This window comes from Electrona antarctica (assembly GCF_951216825.1).
Source record: "Electrona antarctica genome assembly, chromosome: 5".
In the NCBI taxonomy this organism is placed as follows: domain Eukaryota; kingdom Metazoa; phylum Chordata; class Actinopteri; order Myctophiformes; family Myctophidae; genus Electrona; species Electrona antarctica.
This window is the reverse complement of record NC_136810.1, coordinates 25015386-25039121: the sequence shown is the minus strand read 5'-3', so window position 1 is coordinate 25039121 and position 23736 is coordinate 25015386. Positions and strand designations below refer to the sequence as shown.

At 44.0% G+C, this 23736-nt stretch overlaps 1 protein-coding gene across 2 annotated transcripts in view; it reads left to right on the top strand.

Moving 5' to 3' along the window:
• cntn1a (contactin 1a) overlaps positions 1-23736 on the top strand; it is a 129139-nt gene that overhangs the window by 42601 nt on the left and 62802 nt on the right. For both annotated transcript variants that reach the window (XR_013790036.1, XM_079501352.1), the window contains exons 2-3: positions 17875-18012; positions 20084-20113. Coding sequence is in view for 1 of the 2 variants with exons in the window: in XM_079501352.1 (XP_079357478.1) it covers positions 17961-18012; positions 20084-20113 (82 nt within the window). In the remaining variant the exon portion in view is untranslated. The remainder of the gene's footprint in view (positions 1-17874; positions 18013-20083; positions 20114-23736) is intronic.

Below are 23736 nucleotides of genomic sequence, written 5' to 3'. Positions count from 1 at the left end.
TTCATCAGAGATTCATATTAACAGAACAGTCTCTACCCACTCGCTGGATGTTTGTGTGTACAAATCACTTGTTCGGAAAGCAGTTTTACCTCAACAAGGGGCATCTTCACTATTAGTCACTGAAATGTTCATGATGACAGAATGGAGTGTTTAAAGCTTACCGCTGCTCAAGGTCTAGGCCCACAGCCAGGGAAATAATGTGAATGTAATAATCTTCTAGGGTGGAGAGCTGGGGGCGGGGCTCATATCAAGGGTGGATGGGATGGTCTGGTGGGGTGTGAGGATGGAGGGCATGATTGTGAAAGTGTGTGTGTGTGTGTGTGTGTGTGTGTGTGTGTGGTGTGTGTGTGTGTGTGTGTGTGTGTGTCTGTCTGTCTGTCTGTCTGTCTGTCTGTCTGTCTGTCTGTCTGTCTGTCTGTCTGTCTGTCTGTCTGTCTGTCTGTCTGTCTGTCTGTCTGTCTGTCTGTGTCTGTGTCTGTGTCTGTGTCTGTGTCTGTGCGCGTGCGTGCGTGCGTGCATGCGTGCGTGCGTGCGTGAATGAGAAATGAGAGCTTAAGAGCTCAAACCCAAGCCTAGACCACGCTGAGGAGAGACAACCTCTCTGCAAGAGTGCTCTCTCGGTAGGGAGCCTTCTCCTGCGGTGCCCCATTTGCATGGTTCCCCGTCCTGCTCGGGGAATTAGGCTTTTCACCCTCCCTTTCTCCCTCCCTCCCTCCGCTCTCCCTCCCTGTGCACCTTGGAGAGAGTGGCTCCATAAAGCAGCATTGCTCATTTGTGTGACAGACAATGGAGTGGAGGATTTAGGGCAGTTGGCAGGGCAGGCGTGTTGATGAGAGGACAGCGACACAGGCTGCTAAGTAGCTCATCCCTTCACACATGCAGCCACTAGTGTGGCGATAGCGCTCGACCATGCTGCACGGAAAGGTAAGCAGAATGGCACTGACCGCACCTGCTCTATACTATACCTGTGGTGGCTTGGATATATAGGTCTCGGAAGTGTGAGGGGTTAATATTTGCAATATAAGTAAACGGTGTAACATCACCCACTAAACAAAATGCAATTAAGCATGTTATATGATTACATTAAAAACAATATTCTCTTCGTTGAATTAATCTGTGGCCTAACACTGGGTTATAATCCCCTAAGGGGATAATGTGGAGAATGTGCTGGGGGAAGACTCGACTTAGATTAATCTTCCTATTGTTTTTTAATTATAGTTAGATAACTAATGTAGAGCTGTTCAGGAATCAGGACTCTCTCTCTCAGTCATATCCTGGAGATATTGATCGTCTTTTCTCAATATAAATAAGGCTTCAGAAAACACTCGTGTTTAATTGTATTGTATTGCTATTTAATCCAGCTTCCTCCTCTGGCGCTGGTGACACTGAGTGTGCATAGTAGTCTCTCAGCTAGTAATTATCATCATTTGCGTTGCGTTAGAGAGAGCGTATGGCATTTAGCCATATGCTCTCTGTGGAGGCTGAGATATGAAGGTCCTTGCGTGTCATTGCTATAGAAACCACTTAGCTGATATATTTTATATAGGACAGATGTGTCATGAGGTAATTGAGAACGAGCACACTCCCTTAACAAGGTGCAGTCTCCTTCTGACCCTTGCCTATATAGTAGGGGAGCCTATCACTTTCCGTGATTTTGGAATGTTAATTTTTGGAGACAGGTATATCTTGATTCTTGGGGTTACCAGAATGCCAAAAAAACATGTCTCCAATTTTTTATGTCAGGTTTAGCATGTTTAATTAGCATAATTAGCTAATAAATTGTCAAAAACGGAAATGGCAATAACTTTGCTTCTAGGTAACTTATAAAGGTGATCTAAGAGTCTGAGTCCATGTTTGTGATGTCCAGAAATGCATCTGTTACCATTGTGAAGTCATACAAGCTTTCCTAATTAGCATAATTCCCATAAATTATGCAAAAACGAGGTGAACATCAGCAAATTGCTGCATGTTTTACTTTTAGTCAACTTTGAAAGCTTCTCACAGACTCCATGTGTATGTTTACAACTCCAGGAATAATTATCATCCTATGAATAAATCATGCAACCTTTTGTCTATGTAATAATTATGTAATAATCACACCAAAACCAGAAATAGCTATATTTCGTTGCTTTAAGTTAATTAATAAATGTGATCTTACAGACAGTAAGTCTGTTTGCATGTCTAGAAAATATTCTCTTTCCATAACTAGGATATGCAACCTTTCCATTATTAGCTTTATATATATATATATATATATATATAATATCCCTCATAAAATAAAGAACAATATGAGAAATGGTCACAGAATTATCACATGATTTTTATTCTAATATTTACAGAAAGTTTTGAAAACACATTTAATTGAAGGGTCTTCGTCATCGTCAATCCCCAACAGATGTGCCTTGTTTACATTACCACACACCTCTAATCATCGGCCCTACACATGCACATCTCAGAGCAGTTCAAATTTTGAGATCGACAAGAACAATGTGATATGCACTGTGATTTCTTGCAGACACATTTTATCAGTTGGGTAATGGTGGCTGGGCCGTGGGTATCCCGTGTTGTGACTGGCACCAGTTGATCTCCCTCAGTCTCCCATCCATTTTTAGTTTCTGGTGGCATCTGTGGGTTAGGTACGTGGTCCTGATCCCATACCATTGCCTGATAATATGCATGGGTAATGGCTTGATTTAATGCTGCTTGTGTAGGTGGCAGCTTCTCGGCTTCTAATTGTTTCTTTGTGAATAACCTCCACCTGAGCTCATCAACATCCACAGGATTTGTACCGGGCTCGTACAGCTGGCAAACAAATGCTTCAATCTTTTTTGACAGTTGTACCCTTCCAGCTAAGAGTGTAACTGTCATAGATGGAATGGCATTGGTACAGGCAATGGGAAAGCCACCATGGATCAAGACATGTTCCCAGTAAGCTGACCACTCCATAGCCACACTGGACAGGAAGACCAAAGAACATAGTGAGATCCATGTAGTATTTGACCGACGCCAGGGTGGAAAGCCCCGGGCCCCTACCACTTATCATGTGGAAGACAACACACCGATAGGGAAGTGTCAGAAAAACAGTTCTTGTCAGGTATCAGCACCAAAGATGAGCTGACTGTCTTATCTTGCTAAGAAAGCCCTCCAACACTTCCAGGTGAAACCCAATGTTTTTATAATCACGTCAAGGCAGGCTGTCCACTCAAACTCTATCGATGTAAAACATCTCCACAGCGTACAGGAAGAGGTAGACACAAGGATAATCCTGCACAGCCTGGATGCTGTCCGAAGAGGGGCAACACAGCTCTACATTGAGTCCCCTGACACTGATGTCTTTGTTCTTACAATACGACGGTACCATCAGCTGTGCAAGGACATCTATTTCATCACCGGTGTGGGGAACAAAAAACGTATCATCGCTGGAGCCAGTAGTGCAGGCACTGGGTAAAACGAGGACTTCAGCCTTACCAGGGTTCCATGCCGTCTCTGGAGCTGATCAGACAGCTCCAGGGAATTTAACCTGTTGGCCAGGTCTAAACAGGTGTCCTGTGGAGGTGGTATCTGCAGTTGCTACTGTATATACTATGAGCTACAAAAAGGCTCAGTTCTGACGCAGCACGTACCTAACCCACAGATGCCACCAGCAACTGAATATGGATGGGAGGCTGAGGGAGCTCAACTGGTGCCAGTCACAACACGGGATACCCACGGGCCAGCCACCATTACCCAACTGATCAAATGTGTCTGCAAGAAATCACAGTGCATATCACATTGTTCTTGTCGATCTAAAATTTGAACTGCTCTGAGATGTGCATGTGTGGGGCAGATGATTAGAGGTGTGTGGTAAGCAAGGCACATCTGTTGGGGATTGACGATGACGACGAAGATGGAGACCCTTCAATTTTCAAAACTTTCTGTAAATATTAGAATAAACAATCTGATAATTCTGTGACCATTTCCCATATTGTTCTTTCTTGCGACTGCAGGTCGCCTTTAGGAAATTATGGACGGGCCTGCCCCAAAGTTATTAGTTCTCAACAGGCCCGAAAATTAAATTAGATCTCTATATGGAGCTGACCTGTTCTGACATTCCATATGTTGATCTGACCTCATCAAACCCTGTACACTCAAGACACGCTCCATATATGGCCAGTTCAGAATACATTCCATATGTTGATCTGACCCCCCATGCCAAAGCACCAGCACTCGCCCAGCAGTCTGTCATGACCCAGGCAGATATGTTGATCTGACCCCCCATTCCAAAGCACCAGCACTCGCCCAGCCCTTTAGTGCGAGGTCGCTTCTAATATTTTCTAGACATGCAAACAGACTTACACTGTCTGTAAGATCATGCGTATTAATTAACTTAAAGCAAAGAAATATAGCTATTTCTGGTTTTGGTGTGATTATTACATAATTATTACATAGACAAAAGGTTGCATGATTTATTCATAGGATGATAATTATTCCTGGAGTTGTAAACATACACTTGAAGTCTGTGAGAAGCTTTCAAAGTTGACTAAAAGTAAAACATGCAGCAATTTGCTGATGTTCACCTCGTTTTTGCATAATGTATGGCAATTATGCTAATTAGGAAAGGTTGTATGACTTCACAATGGTAACAGATGAATATCTGGACATCACAAACATGGACTCAGACTCTTAGATCACCTTTATAAGTTACCTAGAAGCAAAGTTATTGCCATTTCCGTTTTTGACAATTTATTAGCTAATTATGCTAATTAAACATGCTAAACCTGACATAAAAAATTGGAGACATGTTTTTTTGGCATTCTGGTAACCCCAAGAATCAAGATATACCTGTCTCCAAAAATTAACATTCCAAAATCACGGGCATCAAAATTTGATTGATAGGCTCCCCTACTAATAGCTCAGTTTATCATACTACCTGGTGTGACACGCTTAAACTTAATTTGTGGATTTTGAATCGGGAATTATCTATTATTCCATGTTAGTGTACTACAGCACCCAAACACGGAACGGGGCATAGTCTTTATTGAGTTGAAATCTTCTGTGTAAAATGAGCTGTAGATCAACAAGGGAAATGGCCCTTGTGACTTGGATTTCATCACCATGGTTTCATAGTCAGGGGGGTTCTGTATTACCGGTACTCTAGCTGAGATGATATCCTGGTGTGATCCTTTACTCTTAGTGACTTCACGCCGAGGTGTCCATGAGCAAGACTCTGAACCCCAACTGCTCTCGATGAGCAGGATGGTTGCCTCCACCATCAGGGTGTGTGTGAAGGGGGGAATGGAAAGCGCTTTGGATAAAGGCACTATAGAAATGCAGACCATTTACCATCCAATAGGATTCATCATTGCTGGTTGAGAAAGGTCAAATGAATAAATACGCCATATCTCCACTGCAGACTGGCATTTAATGCTGCATAACAGAGATGGAGCGCTGAGCTGCAGGTGTAAATCATCACTAACTTGAGGAATCACTCACTTTTCCATAAGTGGAGAGGTGCAGATCACCATATCGGTTGGTCTTTCAGTACTCCTGGTATGAATCACATCCCTGGAATTGGAGCCAATGATTGCAATCATTCATGCACATATTGTATACTTACTATACAGTATATACACAGAAAAATCCTCTGTTAAAACCTCTTATACTTAGTTGACCCAATTCCCATGGACTCCCTATTAGGCTCCCTCCTGTTATTGCTCGACATTGTATCCGATCCAATCTAATATACAGTAGTCGATCTACAAGCTCACAACACATTGCTTTGTGTTGTGAGCTATTGGTGCTATTTTCACCAAATGTTTCCCCCAGGCCCCAGAATAGGCACACTTGGATTCATGTGGTTATAAAGAGGCATGAAACCCAAGCCAATTTTGTAGTAGTAGTGTACTGAGGGTCAGGGACATGCAGAGAGGCAGGGGCTGAAATCCCGTAAGAGGGCACTTTTGGACAAAAATAGCGAAAATAGCAGATCTACACTTGTAAATCAGCTATTTTCGAGGCGCAACCCAGCACTCTTTAGCTAGTGGAGATGCGGTGTACGACATGGATTTCTAAACAATTTTTTTCAACGCAAAATGCTGAGTTCAAGTTCAGGAGACTTCGGGAAAAAAAGCAATTCTCAAAATGTGTCACTTCGCGTAGGGCATTAATATGGCATAATATAAAATCTGGAGATAGGAGGCTTCTGCTCGACAGCAACGAAATGCTGCTATGCTAAGTATTGTATATCATTATTGATATTCAGGGTCAGCCTGTGTGACCCCGGGGCAGTGTGTTGACTGGAGCAGGGATAAATAGCTTATGTTATATTAGGGTGACTGGCTGCTGCCATTGAACTCTGTGACTGATAAGAGAGAGAGAGAGAGAGAGAGGATGTGTCTCCTGTTTGTTCCTGGATTATATCATAAATAATGCCTCGGAGAAGCATTATCTGCTCTGCATTCACTGCCTCCTGAGATGGGCAGGTATTGTGGTGGTAGTGGCGGCCGTTTAAAAGCCATTGTTATGTTCTATAAAAGATCAAATCTATCATTTCAAACGTTTTAGTGGGTCATGTCATCAAGCACCTTTCATTCTGTCTCTTTTCTCCCCTTTAAAAAAAACAAGCAAACAAAAAACACAGGTGTTTATACTAGATGGCTCTGCTATTTGCCCAGCTGCTAACAGAAATATAGCATCGCTGTCAGGTGGAAACCTTGTATGTCCCAAACAAATTATCGCTGCAGCATACTCCAAACTAAGCCAAACAAAGTTCTCGGAGGACAAAATGACTTTATACTCGCTACAGCTAAGCGAAAGGTTCTAAACATAGAACCTTTAACCACAGTTCAGTAGTCTGCCTAGCAACACTGCGTCTCTCAGGAGCCACTACCCACTGAAGCACTGTGTACAGCGCTGGAACAGGAGCCACTACCCACTGAAGCATTGTGTACAGCGCTGGAACAGCGGATCTCTACTTGTTTTATTCCTCACCCTCTGATATGCTTTGGCAAATTTGTCACAGAGGTGAGAGCCTAGAGGTTTTGCCATTTCTTGCGACAGTTAAATGTTTATGGTCCCTTAGACTTAGAGAGGTATTGCAGTGGTGCTGGTTTGTACCTCCCAACCTCAACCAACCTCTCTTCAAAACTACCATATATTTCCAAATAGTAGCCCGGGCGTTTAATATGGCGTTTAATAGGCTTTTATTTATTTTTGCACCGGCCTGCACCGGGCCATTATTTGGTTACAGTTCCCGTCGAGCATGTTTTTAGTGCAAAACGATAAGGTATGGTAGACATTGGAGGAGCCTTTTGTCTTTTGATTTAATATTGAGAGAGAGAGAGTGCCACCACCCAGGTGCAGCGTGGGCCCGACCGCAGGGCGGGTCGATAGCACAAGGGCGGCTGAGGCGGGTCAACCATCATCTGATCATCATCTGATCATCTGATCATCTGATCATCTGATCATCATCTGATCATCTGATCATCTGATCATCAGATCATCTGATCATCAGATCATCAGATCATCAGATCATCTGATCATCTGATCATCTGATCATCTGATCATCTGATCATCTGATCATCATCTGATCATCTGATCATCTGATCATCTGATCATCAGATCATCAGATCATCAGATCATCTGATCATCTGATCATCATCTGATCATCTGATCATCTGATCAGACGCAACAGATATGTTCAGCAGGTAATTATGTATAAAACAAGTTTGTTTTCGCTCAGAAGCAATGAATTATACACACTTAATATTATTTCCTGCCCTTTGTAATTGTGTATGACAGACCATTAAACGATAGATAGATACCCTACACCGTTCAAAGATGAAGTTGACTTACCTAACCTACATACGTATGCAGCTGTTATTTTATCAATTAGCTGAGCACAGCCTAATTGATAAAATAGTTTAGCAACACATTGAGATGATGATCAGATGATGATCAGATGATGATCAGATGATCAGACGATCAGATGATGATCAGATGATCATCATCTGATCATCTGATCATCATCTGATCATCATCTGATCATCTGATCATCTGATCATCATCTGATCATCTGATCATCTGATCATCTGATCATCATCTGATCATCATCTGATCGTCTGATCATCTGATCGTCTGATCATCTGATCATCATCTGATCATCATCTGATCATCATCTCAATGTGTTGCTAAACTATTTTATCAATTAGGCTGTGCTCAGCTAATTGATAAAATAACAGCTGCATACGTATGTAGGTTAGGTAAGTCAACTTCATCTTTGAACGGTGTAGGGTATCTATCTATCGTTTAATGGTCTGTCATACACAATTACAAAGGGCAGGAAATAATATTAAGTGTGTATAATTCATTGCTTCTGAGCGAAAACAAACTTGTTTTATACATAATTACCTGCTGAACATATCTGTTGCGTTGCTCCTCTCTCTCTCTCTCTCTCTCTCTGGATAGCAGCACCGCAAATACAAATGCTTTCATTATAAGCTGTAGCCTTTGGTTGCATTTAAATGAAACCATAATTGATCGGCTACACATACTGTAAGTGTCAGTAGAAAATGTAATGACAAGCACAATCTCTTAATTCAAGAGCGACAGCTCAGTGCACATGAACTCTTTCCGTTCCACACACTGGGGACGAGTTTGGATATATTACCCAGTCAGCCCCTCTCTCCATATCGTTCAATAAAGGCATATAAACACATTATTTATACACCCAATGACAATAGCCACTTCACAGAGGATAGACCACTTTGAATGAGGACAATCAGTTATATTACAAGTTGCAACTTATTTTTGAGATGGATGGTGTTTTTTAATTAACAAAAAAAAAAGCATGAAATCTGGAGATACAAGCTTTCAGCCCAACACAGATGTTATACAATTTATATTGTATCCAGAGCGATTCACAGTAAGCAAGGAAAACATGAGCATCATAGGTAAACCAGCAAGAACATATCATCAGTCAAAAAACATCAATAATCTTTACTATAGGAGATGCCAGGTGTACAAGACCTGGCATCTGTCTACATAACATGCTAACATGCTATCTAAATGACATTTGAGCCTTTGCATAAGCCTGCAAGGTCGTCATGGCTAGGGCAAGTTCTATAGTCTAAGGTGGAGTCTGAAGAGGTGAGTCCTCAGACTACGGCGGAAGCTTGATATAGCGTAATTTCTTTAAGCAGCTTTTGTTCGGTCTCTTTTCTCCCCTGTAAAAAAAAAATCACACCCGTGTGAAGTAAGTGGTGCAACTCCGTGTGGGGGTCCCGGGGGGGGGGGGGGAGTTCCAGACCCACAGGAACGCACCCAGGGAGCCGGCCCGATTCCGGCGAGCCGCCCCGTGTCCGAAACGGTTGAGAAATGACAGAGTTACCGTGTGGGGGTCCCTCTACTGTACCCTCTACTGTACTGTACTGTCACTGTACTGTACTGGCACACCCGAAATCACCATATATACAGTTGATATGTGCGTGTGTTTGTGTGTGTTAGGTTGCGCACAGGTGGTGAAAAACAACCATGCTGTTTTCGTGCTCAGACGCACCCACCCACCCAGCCACCCACCCAGGCACACACATAGTCACTTAAGGAAGTGGTTGCACCACTTAAAAACAGGGGAGAAAAGAACTGAAGAACTGAACTGAACTCTGACTTTGGCGCATGCAAACACGCTGACCCAAAAGCAAACACCGGCAGTAGTTTTATTTAGTAATTGTGGGGGTTAACCAGTTCCTTCAACTGTTTATTCCAGACCCATCACGTAGAGAGCATCTCTATCTTTAGGTGCTGCTCATGTCTTGGGGATTGGGGTTGTTGCGTTATCTGCCATTTAACAGACTTGGATAGGCCACGTATGTCTACTCTGTATCGAACTATTAAGATACAGAGTATATTAGATTTGTCTGCTGAGAATTACACGCCTGAACCCAATTTCCTTTTCCCATATGTCAAGAAAGATATGGAATAGTATGTCCTTACAGTATGTGTAGGCGGGATAACTTATAAGTGCCTCTTTCAGACCTCGGGCTGAAAAGATGCACATGGCCTTGCTCGCTCATTTTGGATGTATTTTGATATATATAATTCATAGGCACAAGGCTTAATTTTCATATAATAAAAGTGATCCAGCATATTGGCATACTGGGATTTATTTACAAGTACTGTGCTACGATGCTATCATAATGACCCGAAGGTAGGTCTACACTGTACTTACAGTACTGTGTATGGGAGAATATCCCATCAAACTGCGTGCACTTTGTCAGCGTAATATTTCCCTGCAGAGATACTGTACATGCCTTACTGAATGTGCCTTCTCCTACCAAGCAGCACTTAGAGACATTCAATAAAAATTGCATGTTTCAGTCAAACTGGTGGTGGTACCAAGCACATACTGTACGCACGGTGCCTTTCTGTGACAGTTTGACATGGCATGCTGTCCTACTTAGAGAGAGAGAGAGAGAGAGAGAGAGAGAGAGAGACAGAGAGAGAAAGACAGACAGACAGACAGACAGGCAGGCAGGCAGACAGACAGACAGACAGACAGACAGACAGACAGACAGACAGACAGACAGACAGACAGACAGACAGACAGACAGGGGAGTGAAGCCTGCAAGTTGTCTGTATTTTTTAATCCTTCGACTGGCATCAAAAACAGCGTCTGTTGAGGTGCCCTTAAGCAACATAACATACTATTACATTACCCGCTACTACTACAACAGGAAATAGTGATTCTGCCAGGCAGCTCATATACTAGCTAAAACTTTGGTTATTGGGAGATGACACAGAATGCTCTCTGGCAGGCCACAACAACTGTAATTTCAGGATATGATCTAACTGATGGTTCTCAAGTTTCCCATCAAGGTCCATATCTGTTTCCATCATTGAGCCGCGACACAAATTCCTGACAAAATGTCTCTTTAGCGGGGGAAATGCAGATGACCGCATATATCTCTGCTGCTTTTGTCTAGAGATGGCTGCATTCTGATAGAGATCAACAAGACCGTGTGTTCTTGTGGGGAGAATACATTCAGTCATTAAAGCTGGTACCGCGTTAAGCTCATTTTAGCTTTCTCTTGGAGGATTATTGTAAATCTGCTGCTAATGAGTGATGGTACTGATGGTCTGTGTGTGTGTGTGTGTGTGTGTGTGTGTGTGTGTGTGTGTGTGTGTGTGTGTGTGTGTGTGTGTGTGTGTGTGTGTGTGTGTGCGTGGACGCACGTGTGCGTGTTCGTGTGTGCGTGTGTGTGTGTGTGTGTGTGTGTGTGTGTGTGTGTGTGTGCATCTGGTTAGAGGAATATTGTCTCCATCTTGCTTTTGAAGTCTGCCCCCATGAATACCCCTCCCCCCTCTTTCTTCATTCCTTCCTCCCTTCTATGTTTTCATCCTTCATTCCTCGTTCTTTCCATCTCTCCTGCCCCTCCTCCTCCTCCTCCTCTCTGGACGTGACCCAGACGATAAGGCATGACGCCGCTCCCCCTGCTCACTTTATGCAGCTTGCATCAAGCCAGCCATAGAATATCGAGTGGAAGGGGGGGGGGGATGGTGGGGGGGATGGGGGGGGCGAGGGTTCTAACCCTGTCTGTCGGGGCAAAAACCATGTATTTGCAGTTTAACATTAAAGCCATAGAACATTGAATTCAGTTTAGAGCCACGCAGACGCTGCATTTCAGTTTACATTAGTTCAGAGCCAAGCGTGCACTCATGAATTTCAGTTTAGACATTTGAATAATGCAAGACTCTGAACTACAGTATAATGTGGAGGCTGGGGTGGTGGCTGGAGGCAAGCTTTGCCAGCAGCAGCAGCAGCAGCAGCAGCAGCAGCAGCAGCAGCAGCAGTAGCAGTAGCAGCAGCAGCAGCAGCAGCAGCAGCAGCAGCAGCAGCAGCAGCAGCAGTAGCAGTGTGTGTCAGCAATTGAAGAGCAGAGAACCATGCAGTGTAGGAGGGAGCTGTATTTAAACGGACTGCCTGTTGAGGGAATGAGGTGTAATTGGTGCGTAGAAAAGTGTTGCTGATTGAAAGCAATCAACAGACTGACAGCAGATTACAGCTGAGGCGTTTATAGGACTCCAGTGCGCTGCATGAGCTAACGCAATATATGCTTCATTTCCTGTCCCTGAAAAGTAACTGTTTTGGATATACAAGGTTTCTAGTTTTCTACCTGACAGTGGGGATATTGTCTAAGCAGGAGCCCTACGGAGGGAGGGCTGCAGGGTGGTGTTAAGACTCCACTGGAGCTATGGGTTATTGGAGTGCAACAGGAGAATCCTTGTATCTGCCCTCCGGCAGCCCTCATGTAATATTAGTCTTTGAGCTGAGACGCAGGAAAAAAAGTATAGAGAGAGGAGACTACTAGGCGTTACTAAAGAGTGACCTATACGTAGTTGCACACTGGTGTCGTCGCACAGTACAACTGTGACCCGTTGTGAGCTTACAGATCACTTATAGATTACGTTGTACGACAAAGAAGTATAACAGGCTTATATTGGCTGAGCCAAACCTTGGAAGTCCATTGTGCAACGCTATCGCTGGCCCAAAAAAACAGATCAGTACTGTAGATAAGTTATTTTTGGCAATTATCTTACAACATCCAGCAGGCTGTGATGTTCACTCACCCACACTGCTGCTACAAAAGGAGAAGAGGAGGCCCCATTAATACTATGCTCTCTCCGTCTGCATGGGGCATTTTTATAGTATGTCAATTCAGAGGCCGTTTCTAATGGCTGTGTGCTGCATGTGACGCTTCTACAAGACTCCTTATTCCGTTTCTAATGGCTGTCTGCTGCATGTGACGCTTCTACAAGACTCCTTATTCCGTTTCTAATGGCTGTCTGCTGCATGTGACACTTCTACAAGACTCCTTATTCCGTTTCTAATGGCTGTCTGCTGCATGTGACGCTTCTACAAGACTCCTTATTCCGTTTCTAATGGCTGTCTGCTGCATGTGACACTTCTACAAGACTCCTTATTCCGTTTCTAATGGCTGTCTGCTGCATGTGACGCTTCTACAAGACTCCTTATTCCTTTTCTAATGGCTGTCTGCTGCATGTGACGCTTCTACAAGACTCCTTATCGTCTTCACTAATAGACTAAGTGCCTCTTAAAATGATCATGTATGATTTATGATGACTGAACAAGAAAAGGATAATTTACATCTGTATGGCTGTGTACAGTATGAAAAGAGACGTGCGCGCACACACGCACACACACACACACACGCACACACGCACACACACACACACACACACACACACACACACACACACACACACACACACACACACACACACACACACACGCGCACACACACAAGGCACTCAGAGACAGAACGAAGATGAGAGAGTGAGGGGAACAGATGTATAGCTTATTTTGGAACAGCTTTGTCTTGATGAATAAGCAAAATAAAATGACCAGTCCCTCCCCTATGGATGCCGTTGCACACCAACACCCTTGCTGAAGATTAGAATGAGTGCTTGCATAGTTGTAATTGTTGGTCACTAAAGGCACCCCGCACGCAGCACTCCTTTTGAATGGTGTTGCTAGGATACCGGGGAGTGTGAAGATGTAATCCTCCTCGCTGCATTGTGTTCTGCCCGGTCGGCTGCATAGCCCAGACATTATGTTCAACTTGTTGTATGTGCTTGTTTGTAGGGCTGTATATCGTTGCTGTCGGGCAGAAACCTCTTATCGCCATATGTTAACTTGTTGTGTTTTTATTTTATCGTAAATTAACTCTCTACGTGATTGATCAATGATCATACTACAGCGTCACACAATAGCTTGTAGATCTGCTACTTTTGCTATGTTTTTTTATTTGAATTGTGGTATCTAGAGGAACCACAATTCACATTAATATAGCATAAATAACTGTTTAGAACTAAAGTAAGTTGTCTCCCCTAAATGAGAGACCACAGGACATGTTTGGACAGTCTGACAGACCCACAGGCATCCCACACAGCTGGCAGTATGCAGTATGCTAAATAGCTCGCTTGCTGATAGTGAGAAAATAGCCAGGGGTCCTACTGTGCTTCCTTTGTGATTTGACCCAAGCCCCCAGTAAGGCTATCCAACGTTGAAGATGCCACTACCTACTGGCGAAATGTGGAATTGCAGCACTTAATGGAAGTGGACGGACGTTCATGACGTCACGTGAAAAGCCCGGACCTCAAAATTGAGGTCCGGGGCTAGGCTAGGCTAAACTTCCGCTCGCTCGAGCCATTGAGTTATAATTATACTTCCGGCAGTCTTCCGGGTGCTTCAAAACGCCACTGAGCAACTTCCACTGAAATGAATAGCGGGGGGGGGGGGGGGGGGGGCTAACGCTCCAGTTCGGTCTCTATCCTTCTTTATACTCTATGATTTGACCACACCTAATATGTTGATATGTTTGACCATTTGGTTTGTTGGTCTGTTTGAGCCATCCCATGTGTATTGGGCGTCTTTATAAACTAGTCAGAGATGTACTGTAGGTTGTGTCACTCTCCCAGGGCGGAGGGCCGCTGGGGAGCTCTGTGATTCTGTTGAGCTTGTTCTTTGTCTCCGAAAATAAATGGAAAATAATGGAACTCTGCCTCATTCATCTGCCTGCCTGCTTCAGAACTATTTTTGCCTGAGTATTTTAGTCATTTTGCAAGTCAAGTCTTTATGTCCGTTTGTGTGCTATAGGGAGAGAAAGCAGTTCTCCTCTTTAGCTCATGTACATCAGAATCCTAAAAAGTAATATAGTTTTGGACATACGGCATAGGAGTCCACCGGACAGAGACGATACAGTATGTGTATGTGTGTATTTGCATGTCAATCAAAAATAATAGTCTGCAACACTGTTATATTCTGCTCTCATTTATTTGTCTAGTGTTTCTTCTGTTCGCTCTGCACCTGCTTACCAGACTGTGCATGTGCATGTGCATGTGCATGCTCTACTTTCTAAATGCAATTGCTTCTGCGCACATGTGTCTCCACGGGTGTGTGTGTGTCTCCACGTGTGTGTGTGTGTGTGTGTGTGTCCGTGCGTGCGTGCGTGCGTGTGTGCGCGTCTGTGTGCGCGTGGTTTTGTCCCTACATGTCTGTGTGTGTGTGTGTGTGTGTGTGTGTGTGTGTGTGTGTGTGTGTGTGTGTGTGTGTGTGTATGTTGTGCGCCGATATTGGTGGTTGTGCAGCATAAATCACAGCCTGTTTTCGATCATAATCCATTTACTGTGATAGAAGTCCATTGTTGTGGAGCATGCTGAGATCTCAATCCAGATGTCACACCCCTTTCAGGCTCCGCCAGCTGATACCCCCCCAGGCAGGCCACGCAGAAAGAATCAATGCATGTCCCTCTTGTTCAATTACACTCTAATCAAACTGCACAGGTTCAGCATGACCTGCGTCTGAATAGACCAGTTTACTGACGTAGATTGATGCTCAGCGATGTGATGTGAGCGATGAGTTAATATATTTTTTGTGGTTTTGCCAATGTTCACCGAAAGAAAAATGATATGATAGCGAAAAAGACCAGAGACCAGATACTGACCAAAAATAATGCTGCAGCAAATTTTGTTTTCATTCTGTTGAGTTGTGCTTCATGACAAACCCGCTCTAGGTGTGCAAGTGTAACTTTCAGCCTTTTGCTTTCAGTTTTTCTACAAAAACGGCAGCAGTCTGCAAGAACCGTGGGACTAGAGAAAAGGTCATGGGGTCACCAAAATCAGCAGGGGAGCATGAAGGTGCACAGCAAATTCCATGGCAATCCAGTCAGTAGTTTTCGAAACATATCTTGTTTGGGACAGACAGACAGACAGACAGACAGACAGACAGACAGACAGACAGACAGACAGACAGACAGACAGACAGACAGACAGACAGACAGACAGACAGACAGACAGACAGAACGTACCATCACTTGCGCGTCTAGTAAAGATATGTTAATACTTTAATTACGTTTTTAATTGGCAGTATGAGTGGAATGAGATAAAGCACTTCCTGCAACCTGGAATTGGATCGGTTTTAGACTTCTATCCCTCTAATTGGGGACGACGGGAATCAAAGTATTACGGGATTTCATTTACACGATTGTAATTCCGGGAAGCTCCACTGAATTTCTTAATTGTTCCCTCACAAGCTGGCAGCCGGCCGTAAATAGTTTAGTTTAGGGTGAACCGTGTAAATCCAGCGAGGACGCGTGTTACCTACGTTCCCCTGGGAGACGCTGAGAGGCTCGTCTGGCTGAGAGGCTCCCCCCCCCCCCCCCCCCCTATGATGGCGAGGTCCAGTGAGCCTTCCTTGCTCAGACAGCTGTTGCATGCAGTGTTGATTTTGACAGCAAATTTTGATTTAGTTTTAGTCAAAGTCTTTTGAATATTTTAGTCATCTGAAATGTTTTAGTTTTAGTCTAGTTTTGGTCAACTAAATATCATATGATTTTAGTTGACTAAATCGTATACAGTTGATTTTGGCGACAAAAATGCATTTTGGCTAGCCTGATGATTGGATGGATGATTTTACACTTGGTTCCATGCCGTAAATAGTCGATCTACAAGCTTACACCGGGTCGCAGCATGACCCATTGTGAGCTTGTAGATCTGACTATTTTCGAGCGCAACCAAACATAAAATTACTTTAGTTCTACTGGATGTCTTCTCCACTAGTCCCTCCCTAACAGTTTAATCTAGTTTGTATTTGTTGACGAAATTGTCAATATATTTAGTCTTAGTTTTAGTCATCATAACTTTCATAATTTTTTTATTTAGTTTTTGTCAGTGAAAAAAGGCAGTCGATGAACATTTTTCATCATAGTTTTACAGTCAACAAAATATACACTGCCACGCTGGCTTCCCCAGCACAAGGCCCAGAGAGCCTGTTTCTGGCCGGTAGTGACTGTGTGCTGAATGATGATGCTGTTGTCTCGGGGCGGGGCAGCGAGTGAGCAAAAAGAGATCACCCTGCTTCAGCTACACAAACGCTAAGGGGTCACTCACTGGCCGTGGCCGCTGTTCGCTCGCCTGTCAATCTTCGAGTGTCCGTCAAAAGCAGCTCGCCTGCCGTTAAGGTACCTCGGACGGAGGTTGACGTGAAGCAGAGGCTGCCGCCGCGCTGTTAGCTGGCGGACACTGCGGTCGCCTGCAGGCATGCAGGGATTGACGTGACATGCTTGTCATGTGCTGTGACACCCGGTGGATTGTGATACGGAGGCTGCTCTATGCACTTTATGTCCCCGCAGTAATGTATTGTAACATACCAGCAAATTGCGTTTGTGCATGATGTGTGCCTGCCATGTTTATGTCTGGAGTCTCTGCTGTGGTCGTGTGTGTTAGTTGAGGAATCACTATATTTGACAGCATGTAAAACATACTGTAGCCTAAAGCACGGCTGCCCCAAGTGGCTCACCTGTTAAAAGCAGCACATACAGCACTATGTAAATAAGGCTAAAATCCTTCCCGCAGCCTGCCCTGGGTTCAAATCAGACCCGAGGCTCTTTGCTGCATGCATGTCATCCCCACCTCTGTCTCCTGTCTTTCTCATTGTTAATATCGGAACTAAAGCAGAAATGCCGATTAACTCGTCTAAAAGAGAACGCCCCCAAAACATGTACAGTACACTGTACGGGCCTGTTTTTCTGTCACAGTGAGATGTTGATTTGACTCACGGCATGACATATCAAGTAAACATTTGTCTCGTAGCATTATGAAAAATTAATCAGGGCAATGTCAGTGTGCTTTAAAACGCAGATGCTGTGACAGCAGCTGCACCGTAACATTCTACAGCAGTATAACAGTTCACGGATTTGCAATTCATCATTCTATTTTTTTTTGTGGTGGATCATGATGCCCCACATTGAAAACTCTCTCTCTCTCTCTCTCTCTCTCTCTCCCCCCCCCCCCCCCCCCTCCCTCTCCCTCTCCATCCAGGAAGAGCAGGCAGTCCTGCTAATGTTCCATCAGCTGTGCGTCTAGCCGTCACCCCACCGGGAGGTTCTTCTTCTCATCAGGTCAGCATGCTGCACCTCAGCCTGCTTCCGCTTCTTCTCCTGGCGGTCACATCCACAGGTCAGTGCCCCCTCCCCTCCCCTCCCCTCCCCCGCTGCGCTGTGTAGTAGTGTATACCGTGGCGTATTATGGACGGTCTCTGTCGGGTGGAAACTTCTCATCTCCATATTTCATTATTTTATTTTATTTTATTGTCACAAAAGTGGAAAAAAGTACTCATACTCAAATGTTTAACGTAAATAAAAGTATCAATACTCTAACTAATACATAATAAACAGTACAGGTATCAAAGTGTACGAAAGTAGAAAGTACTCAAATGGGTAACTACTGTAGTAACTGAAGTTTTTAATTAATCGTAGTGGAGTAAAAGTGTAATATTTGCCTCTAAAAAAATACCTCAAAATTGTACTTAAGTACAGTACTTCACTAACTTGAGTAAATGTACTTACGGTAGATACTCCACACAACTGCTCAAAAGCTCGTAGACCTGCTACTTTTGCTGTTTTTGTGTGTGTGTGTGTGCGTGCGTGCGTGCGTGCGTGCGTGCGTGCGTGCGTGCGTGCGTGCGTGCGTGCGTGCGTGCGTGCGTGCGTGTCACATGTTTGTTTTCCAGGAATTAATAAAAGCAGCAGACATGCATTTGGAACTTTCAAGAGAGTCCCATAAGCCAAATGCTTATAAACATTTTATCAGCTCAGGGAGACCATCTACTGTAAGCTAATGCTCAGGAGGTGTTTGCCTGACAACATCCATATTATAGAAGAAGCATTACTACTTTAGTACTAAGATTTACTACTACTGTTTCCCTGAGAACATGAAAACGCAAATTTGTTGGTAGCGCAGCACATGGACCTCATCAAATATGACTATATCTTTTTGACTAAATACCTCAATAGATTGTCATGATATCTTTTTTTCCACTACAGGTTTGCAACGCGTTGTGAGCTTGTACAGTGATGTAAATAGGTTTTCAATGTAATGAGTCCCGGGATGCAGGGATGGTCTTTTAGATGAGTCCCAGGGACATTTTATGAGTCCCACTTCAACGACGTTAGGAGTCATATATATATTGACCCATATATATATTGACCTCTGCATCCCATTACTTAACATCCAAAAATCCCAGACTATCTAGTCTCATACACATGATATCGATATAATAATGACATATCAGCCCTATAGTCAAACATGTCCTCTTCTGGAGCTGAAATTTTGATTTGAATGTTTTGGCTTCAAACAGACTCACGGACGGTGGAGATTAAATTTGTACATTTTTATCTAAAACAGACAGCAGCCAGCCCAGCAGAAGTAGGTCACCCTCAATGAGTCATCCCCGTGGCTAGGGGGACATTGGCTATAACACATTTTAGTGCCAACCCGGGACAACATTGGATGATTGATATGATATTGTTAATGCTAAGACAGCAGTACAAAAGTTCAGCAGACAATGCCCTGGATCCAGTGCATAGTAATGTTGAACTACCAGTGATGCTACCCTTGTGTCCTTATGCCTATTAGCATTACACAGCTATTAATTACCATTTTGCAGTACAGAGACTGTAGCATGAAATGTGCAACTTAGAGATCACCGGGGGGGCTAAGTTGCGCATTTCATGCTACAGTTTCTCTGTCTCTGTCTCTCTTATATTTCTTTCTTTTCTCCTGCTGCTGTCAGAAACCCATTGATGTGTCAGTCCCACGACGGTTGGCACATGTAGAATCGAACCTTCCATCAAAGGGCAGCCTTGAATGTTTCTGATCTTTGCACTGCTGGTTCTTGTGAGGGGCGTTGGAGTCCCTTGTGTGTTTGACCTCAGCACCCAAGGCAGCTTGTCTGCAGCAGCCAGCTGGATTTTGCAGCTATTCAAATAGTCTGAAAAGACTTTTGATCAAAGACGTGCCACAACTCAAAGGAGACATGTTTTCATACTGTATGTGAATCTGTGATCTAGTTTTCTCAATAGCCCTTTGAACTGGCTGCATACAGTAACTGTAAATCGGGGCTGAGGCATCCACTGGAGAACATAAAAGATTAACGTTGACTGAGTTGACACTACATGTACGTACTTATACTGTACATACTGTATACTGTGCAATGTCTTACATTTCAATACCTTTGACTCTGTTTCAGATGCATCCATGTATGGGGACTTCTATGGAGGTAAGACTAGTTACCGTACTCTACCGTAAAGCTGCTTAGCATAATTTATACTCCATCATACAACACTTTAGCTTGCCAAAAAGAACTGATCTATGTATTGGAATCGGAGGGTTCCCGGTTCGATCTCCGGCTCCTCCTGGCGGTGTGTCGAAGTGTCGTTGAGCAAGACATTGAAGCCTCCTTGTTGCTACCGATGAGCTGGTTGGTGTCTTTCATGGTTTCCTCCTCCGCCGTCGGTGTGTGAATGTGTGAGTGGATCCTTGTATAATACACAATAAAAACAAAGCACCCTGGGAAAAAGGGCGCTATAGAAATGCACCATTCATCATTTACAAACTTTAGCTTACAGATGTGTTCTTTTTGACATATTGTGTTCTTTTTTACACAGAATTTATACTAAATAAATCAGAATCAACTTTATTATCTCATTACATTGTTTTTGTGCAAGCTCCATCGAGCAATTACAGATGTTTCACACACCAGAAACATAGCTTTTGTTAAGCCTACAGTACATTTTGTCTATTGGAGAACCAGCGATTTAGCAAAGAGAGTCAGCCACTTTCTGCATGAGAAGTGAGAGCAAATGTGATGGAAGTGAAATACAGTGCGTTCCTCTGTGAACTTTCATGTGACTGGGCATAAAATCATTGTGTCCATTTATTAATACATGATATGTCAGGACATTTGATGGACAGTGAGGTTACAACCCGACCTTCAATGTCCCTGAGCAGTGCAATGAAAAAGAAATCACACCCGTGAAGTGAGTGGTGCAACTCCGTGTGGGGGTGTGGGAGGGGGGGGGGGATGTTCCAGACCCACAGGAACGCACCCAGGGTGCCGGCCTGATTCCGGCGAGCCGCCCCACGTCCGAAACGGTTGAGAAAAGACAGAGTTACTGTGTTGGGGTCCCTCTACTGTACCCTCTACTGTACTGTACTGTACTGACACACCCAAAATCACCATATATACAGTTAATATGTGCATGTGTGTTTGTGTGTGTGTTAGGTTGCGCACAGGTGGTGAAAAACAACCATGCTGTTTTCGTGCTCAGACGCACCCAGCCACCCACCCACCCAAAAATGTAAAAGCTTTTGAGAGAGGGTTTTGGGGGAATGAAGGAAACATCAATGAACTGTGACGTTTTTAAAAACTACGAAATGTTTCATGAAGCATCAATGAAACTAGAGGTTCTTTGATGAAAGTTTTTTCAAAGACATTTCGGGAAAACTTACTGAAAATCCCCCCCAAACCCTCTCAAGTGGTGTGGAGTCTAGGCTCTTCAAGGTTCCCTTTAGCAATGATCTGAAAACACTTTGGATCTTAGAAGAACCACTGATGAATCCCCAGTGTTTAGACTTTAGTATTTCATGCACATTATGTTTAACCACTTGAACCCTACCGTCCCTTTCCTGGGCATGTCATAATATAGGTGAACAAAAATAGTAGATCTACTTTAGATGTAGACATATATGCTAGGTGTGACGTTTACCTGTTGTCCTAGTCACTCTGTAGCACTTTACTAATATGGGACCATTCTGTCTTTTGGTGACTCTGGCTCATGTCATTTACTCGGAACCTGCACTTTGTATGTCGTTCAGGATTATGTGTCTGCTTGGAGACACAACACTCTTTCATCTTTGGTGCTTGTTTGGTTGGGTTGTTTGCCATTTGGTCTTAATCACAGGATATGCTTTCTGAATAAAAACATTACACACAGCCACAAAAGTGTGCTTGGAATTGCTTTCAGTTAGTATGTGTCTCTGTGCACAGATGTAACTGCGATAGAGTCACAATAGGAAGTAGGAGGTGAACAGATAGGCTCCTGGCTAGCTGATATAGTACCATTCATTTCCATTAGAATTGCCACCATGCTTCCGGATCGACATTTCTCAATAACTGTAGTGCCAATTAAAAACGTGTTTTTCTCATCAGAAAAAAAACATTTTAGGGACCCTCTGGAATTGATATCAGTCTGTCAGACGTTGGTCTTCTTCAGTCTTCACACAGAGCTCAAGGAATTCCCTGCTTGATATTTCACCCATGAGACCCCACTCCCATGTCAGGTGTTCTATTGCACCAATTCAGCACCGTAGTTTTGGTTGGTGTGATCTCAAGTTGTTTTTCCCCCCTTTGTTCTATTTCCTATCCCCCTTTAAAAATATCCCTGAATTCAAGTCTCCATGGGGTGAGTAATCGATAGAAACAAAGTCATTGTGGGGGTGAACTATCCCTTTAAGTGGTTCATCATAACAAAAAAATCACACCCGTGTAAAGTGAGTGGTGCAACTCCGTGTAGGGATCCCCGGGGGGGTCCCTGGAACTTCCAGACCCACAGAAACGCGGCCAGGTGCCGGCCCAGTCCGGCGAGCCACCCCGCGTCCGAAACGGTCGAGAAATGACAGAGTTACCATGCGGGGGTCCCCAGGGGTTCACTGTACTGTACTGTACTGTACTGTACTGTACTGTACTGTACTGTACTGTACTGTACTGTACTGTACTGTACTGTACTGTACTGTACTGTACTGTACTGTACTGTACTGTCACACCTAAAATCACGTAATGGCTGCTAAAAACTCAGCTTCCCATCAATGCAGCTGTGCACAGTGTGAAGCTCAACAGCGCACACAAAGCTGTGCATAGGAAGGGCTAGCGCCCCTCAAAAAAGACAGGTTTGACGTCATTGGTGACACGGTAGCTTAATTGTTATACGGAAGTACCACATAGGCTCTGATTCCTGACAGGGCGTCGCAGGTTTGAATCCCAGGCCGGCTGCACCCTTGCTGCCTCTCTGTCTTTCCTGTCCCTCCTTCCACTGTACAGTAACTGTCAAATAAAAGCTCAGAAAAGCTCCCCAAAAATAACTTAAAGAAAAAAAAAGAAAAGAAAGGTTTGACAACGGCATCTTCTTCTGTATTCACCGACACGTTCCGTGCCAGTGAATGTTCTCTCCACCGTTGTCCTCCTTATTTTAGACACATGCACACTTCATTCCCGGTTGCTCAGCGTTTGCTTGGTGCTGTCGTAAAAGTAACTGTAACAAAACACACAATGAGGAAAGTGTGTCAAGTCCAAGTGGGGGCTTCGGTTGCGGCTCTGCTACGCCCCATCCACTCCGTCCCCCGGGGTGTTAGAAGCAGCAGCACTATCTGCCTGTCAGGATTAGTTGGGGGACTGGCACTGATGGACGGCTTCCCCTCTCGCAGGGCTCCCAATGACAGCGGCCTAATGAAAATCTGTCTGCGGGTCATGTCTCTGTCTACTGTTGCTTTTCGCAGATCCACATTAATCCTATAACAGAGATGGGTAATAGAAAGGTAGGTGAACTTTCGGTGAAAATAGCAGATCTACAAGCTCAGAGTCATGACGCGTTGCGGTGCGATGCGTTGTGAGCTTATAAATCTCCCATTTTGATAAAGATTTGGCACAGAGTGCAAAAAAGGAGGTGGCCGAGTACAGACCCCCCGGGGTGGGACCCCAGGTCAATGACGGATATAGGGTTTAAGTGGTTAATTGTCCAAAGACATTATACTACAATGTGCATATGGATGCTGGATGAATAGTCATTAGGCCGATTACCTCTAGAGTCGGGCCTGATCAGACAGGATGCGTGTTAGCAGCCGGGG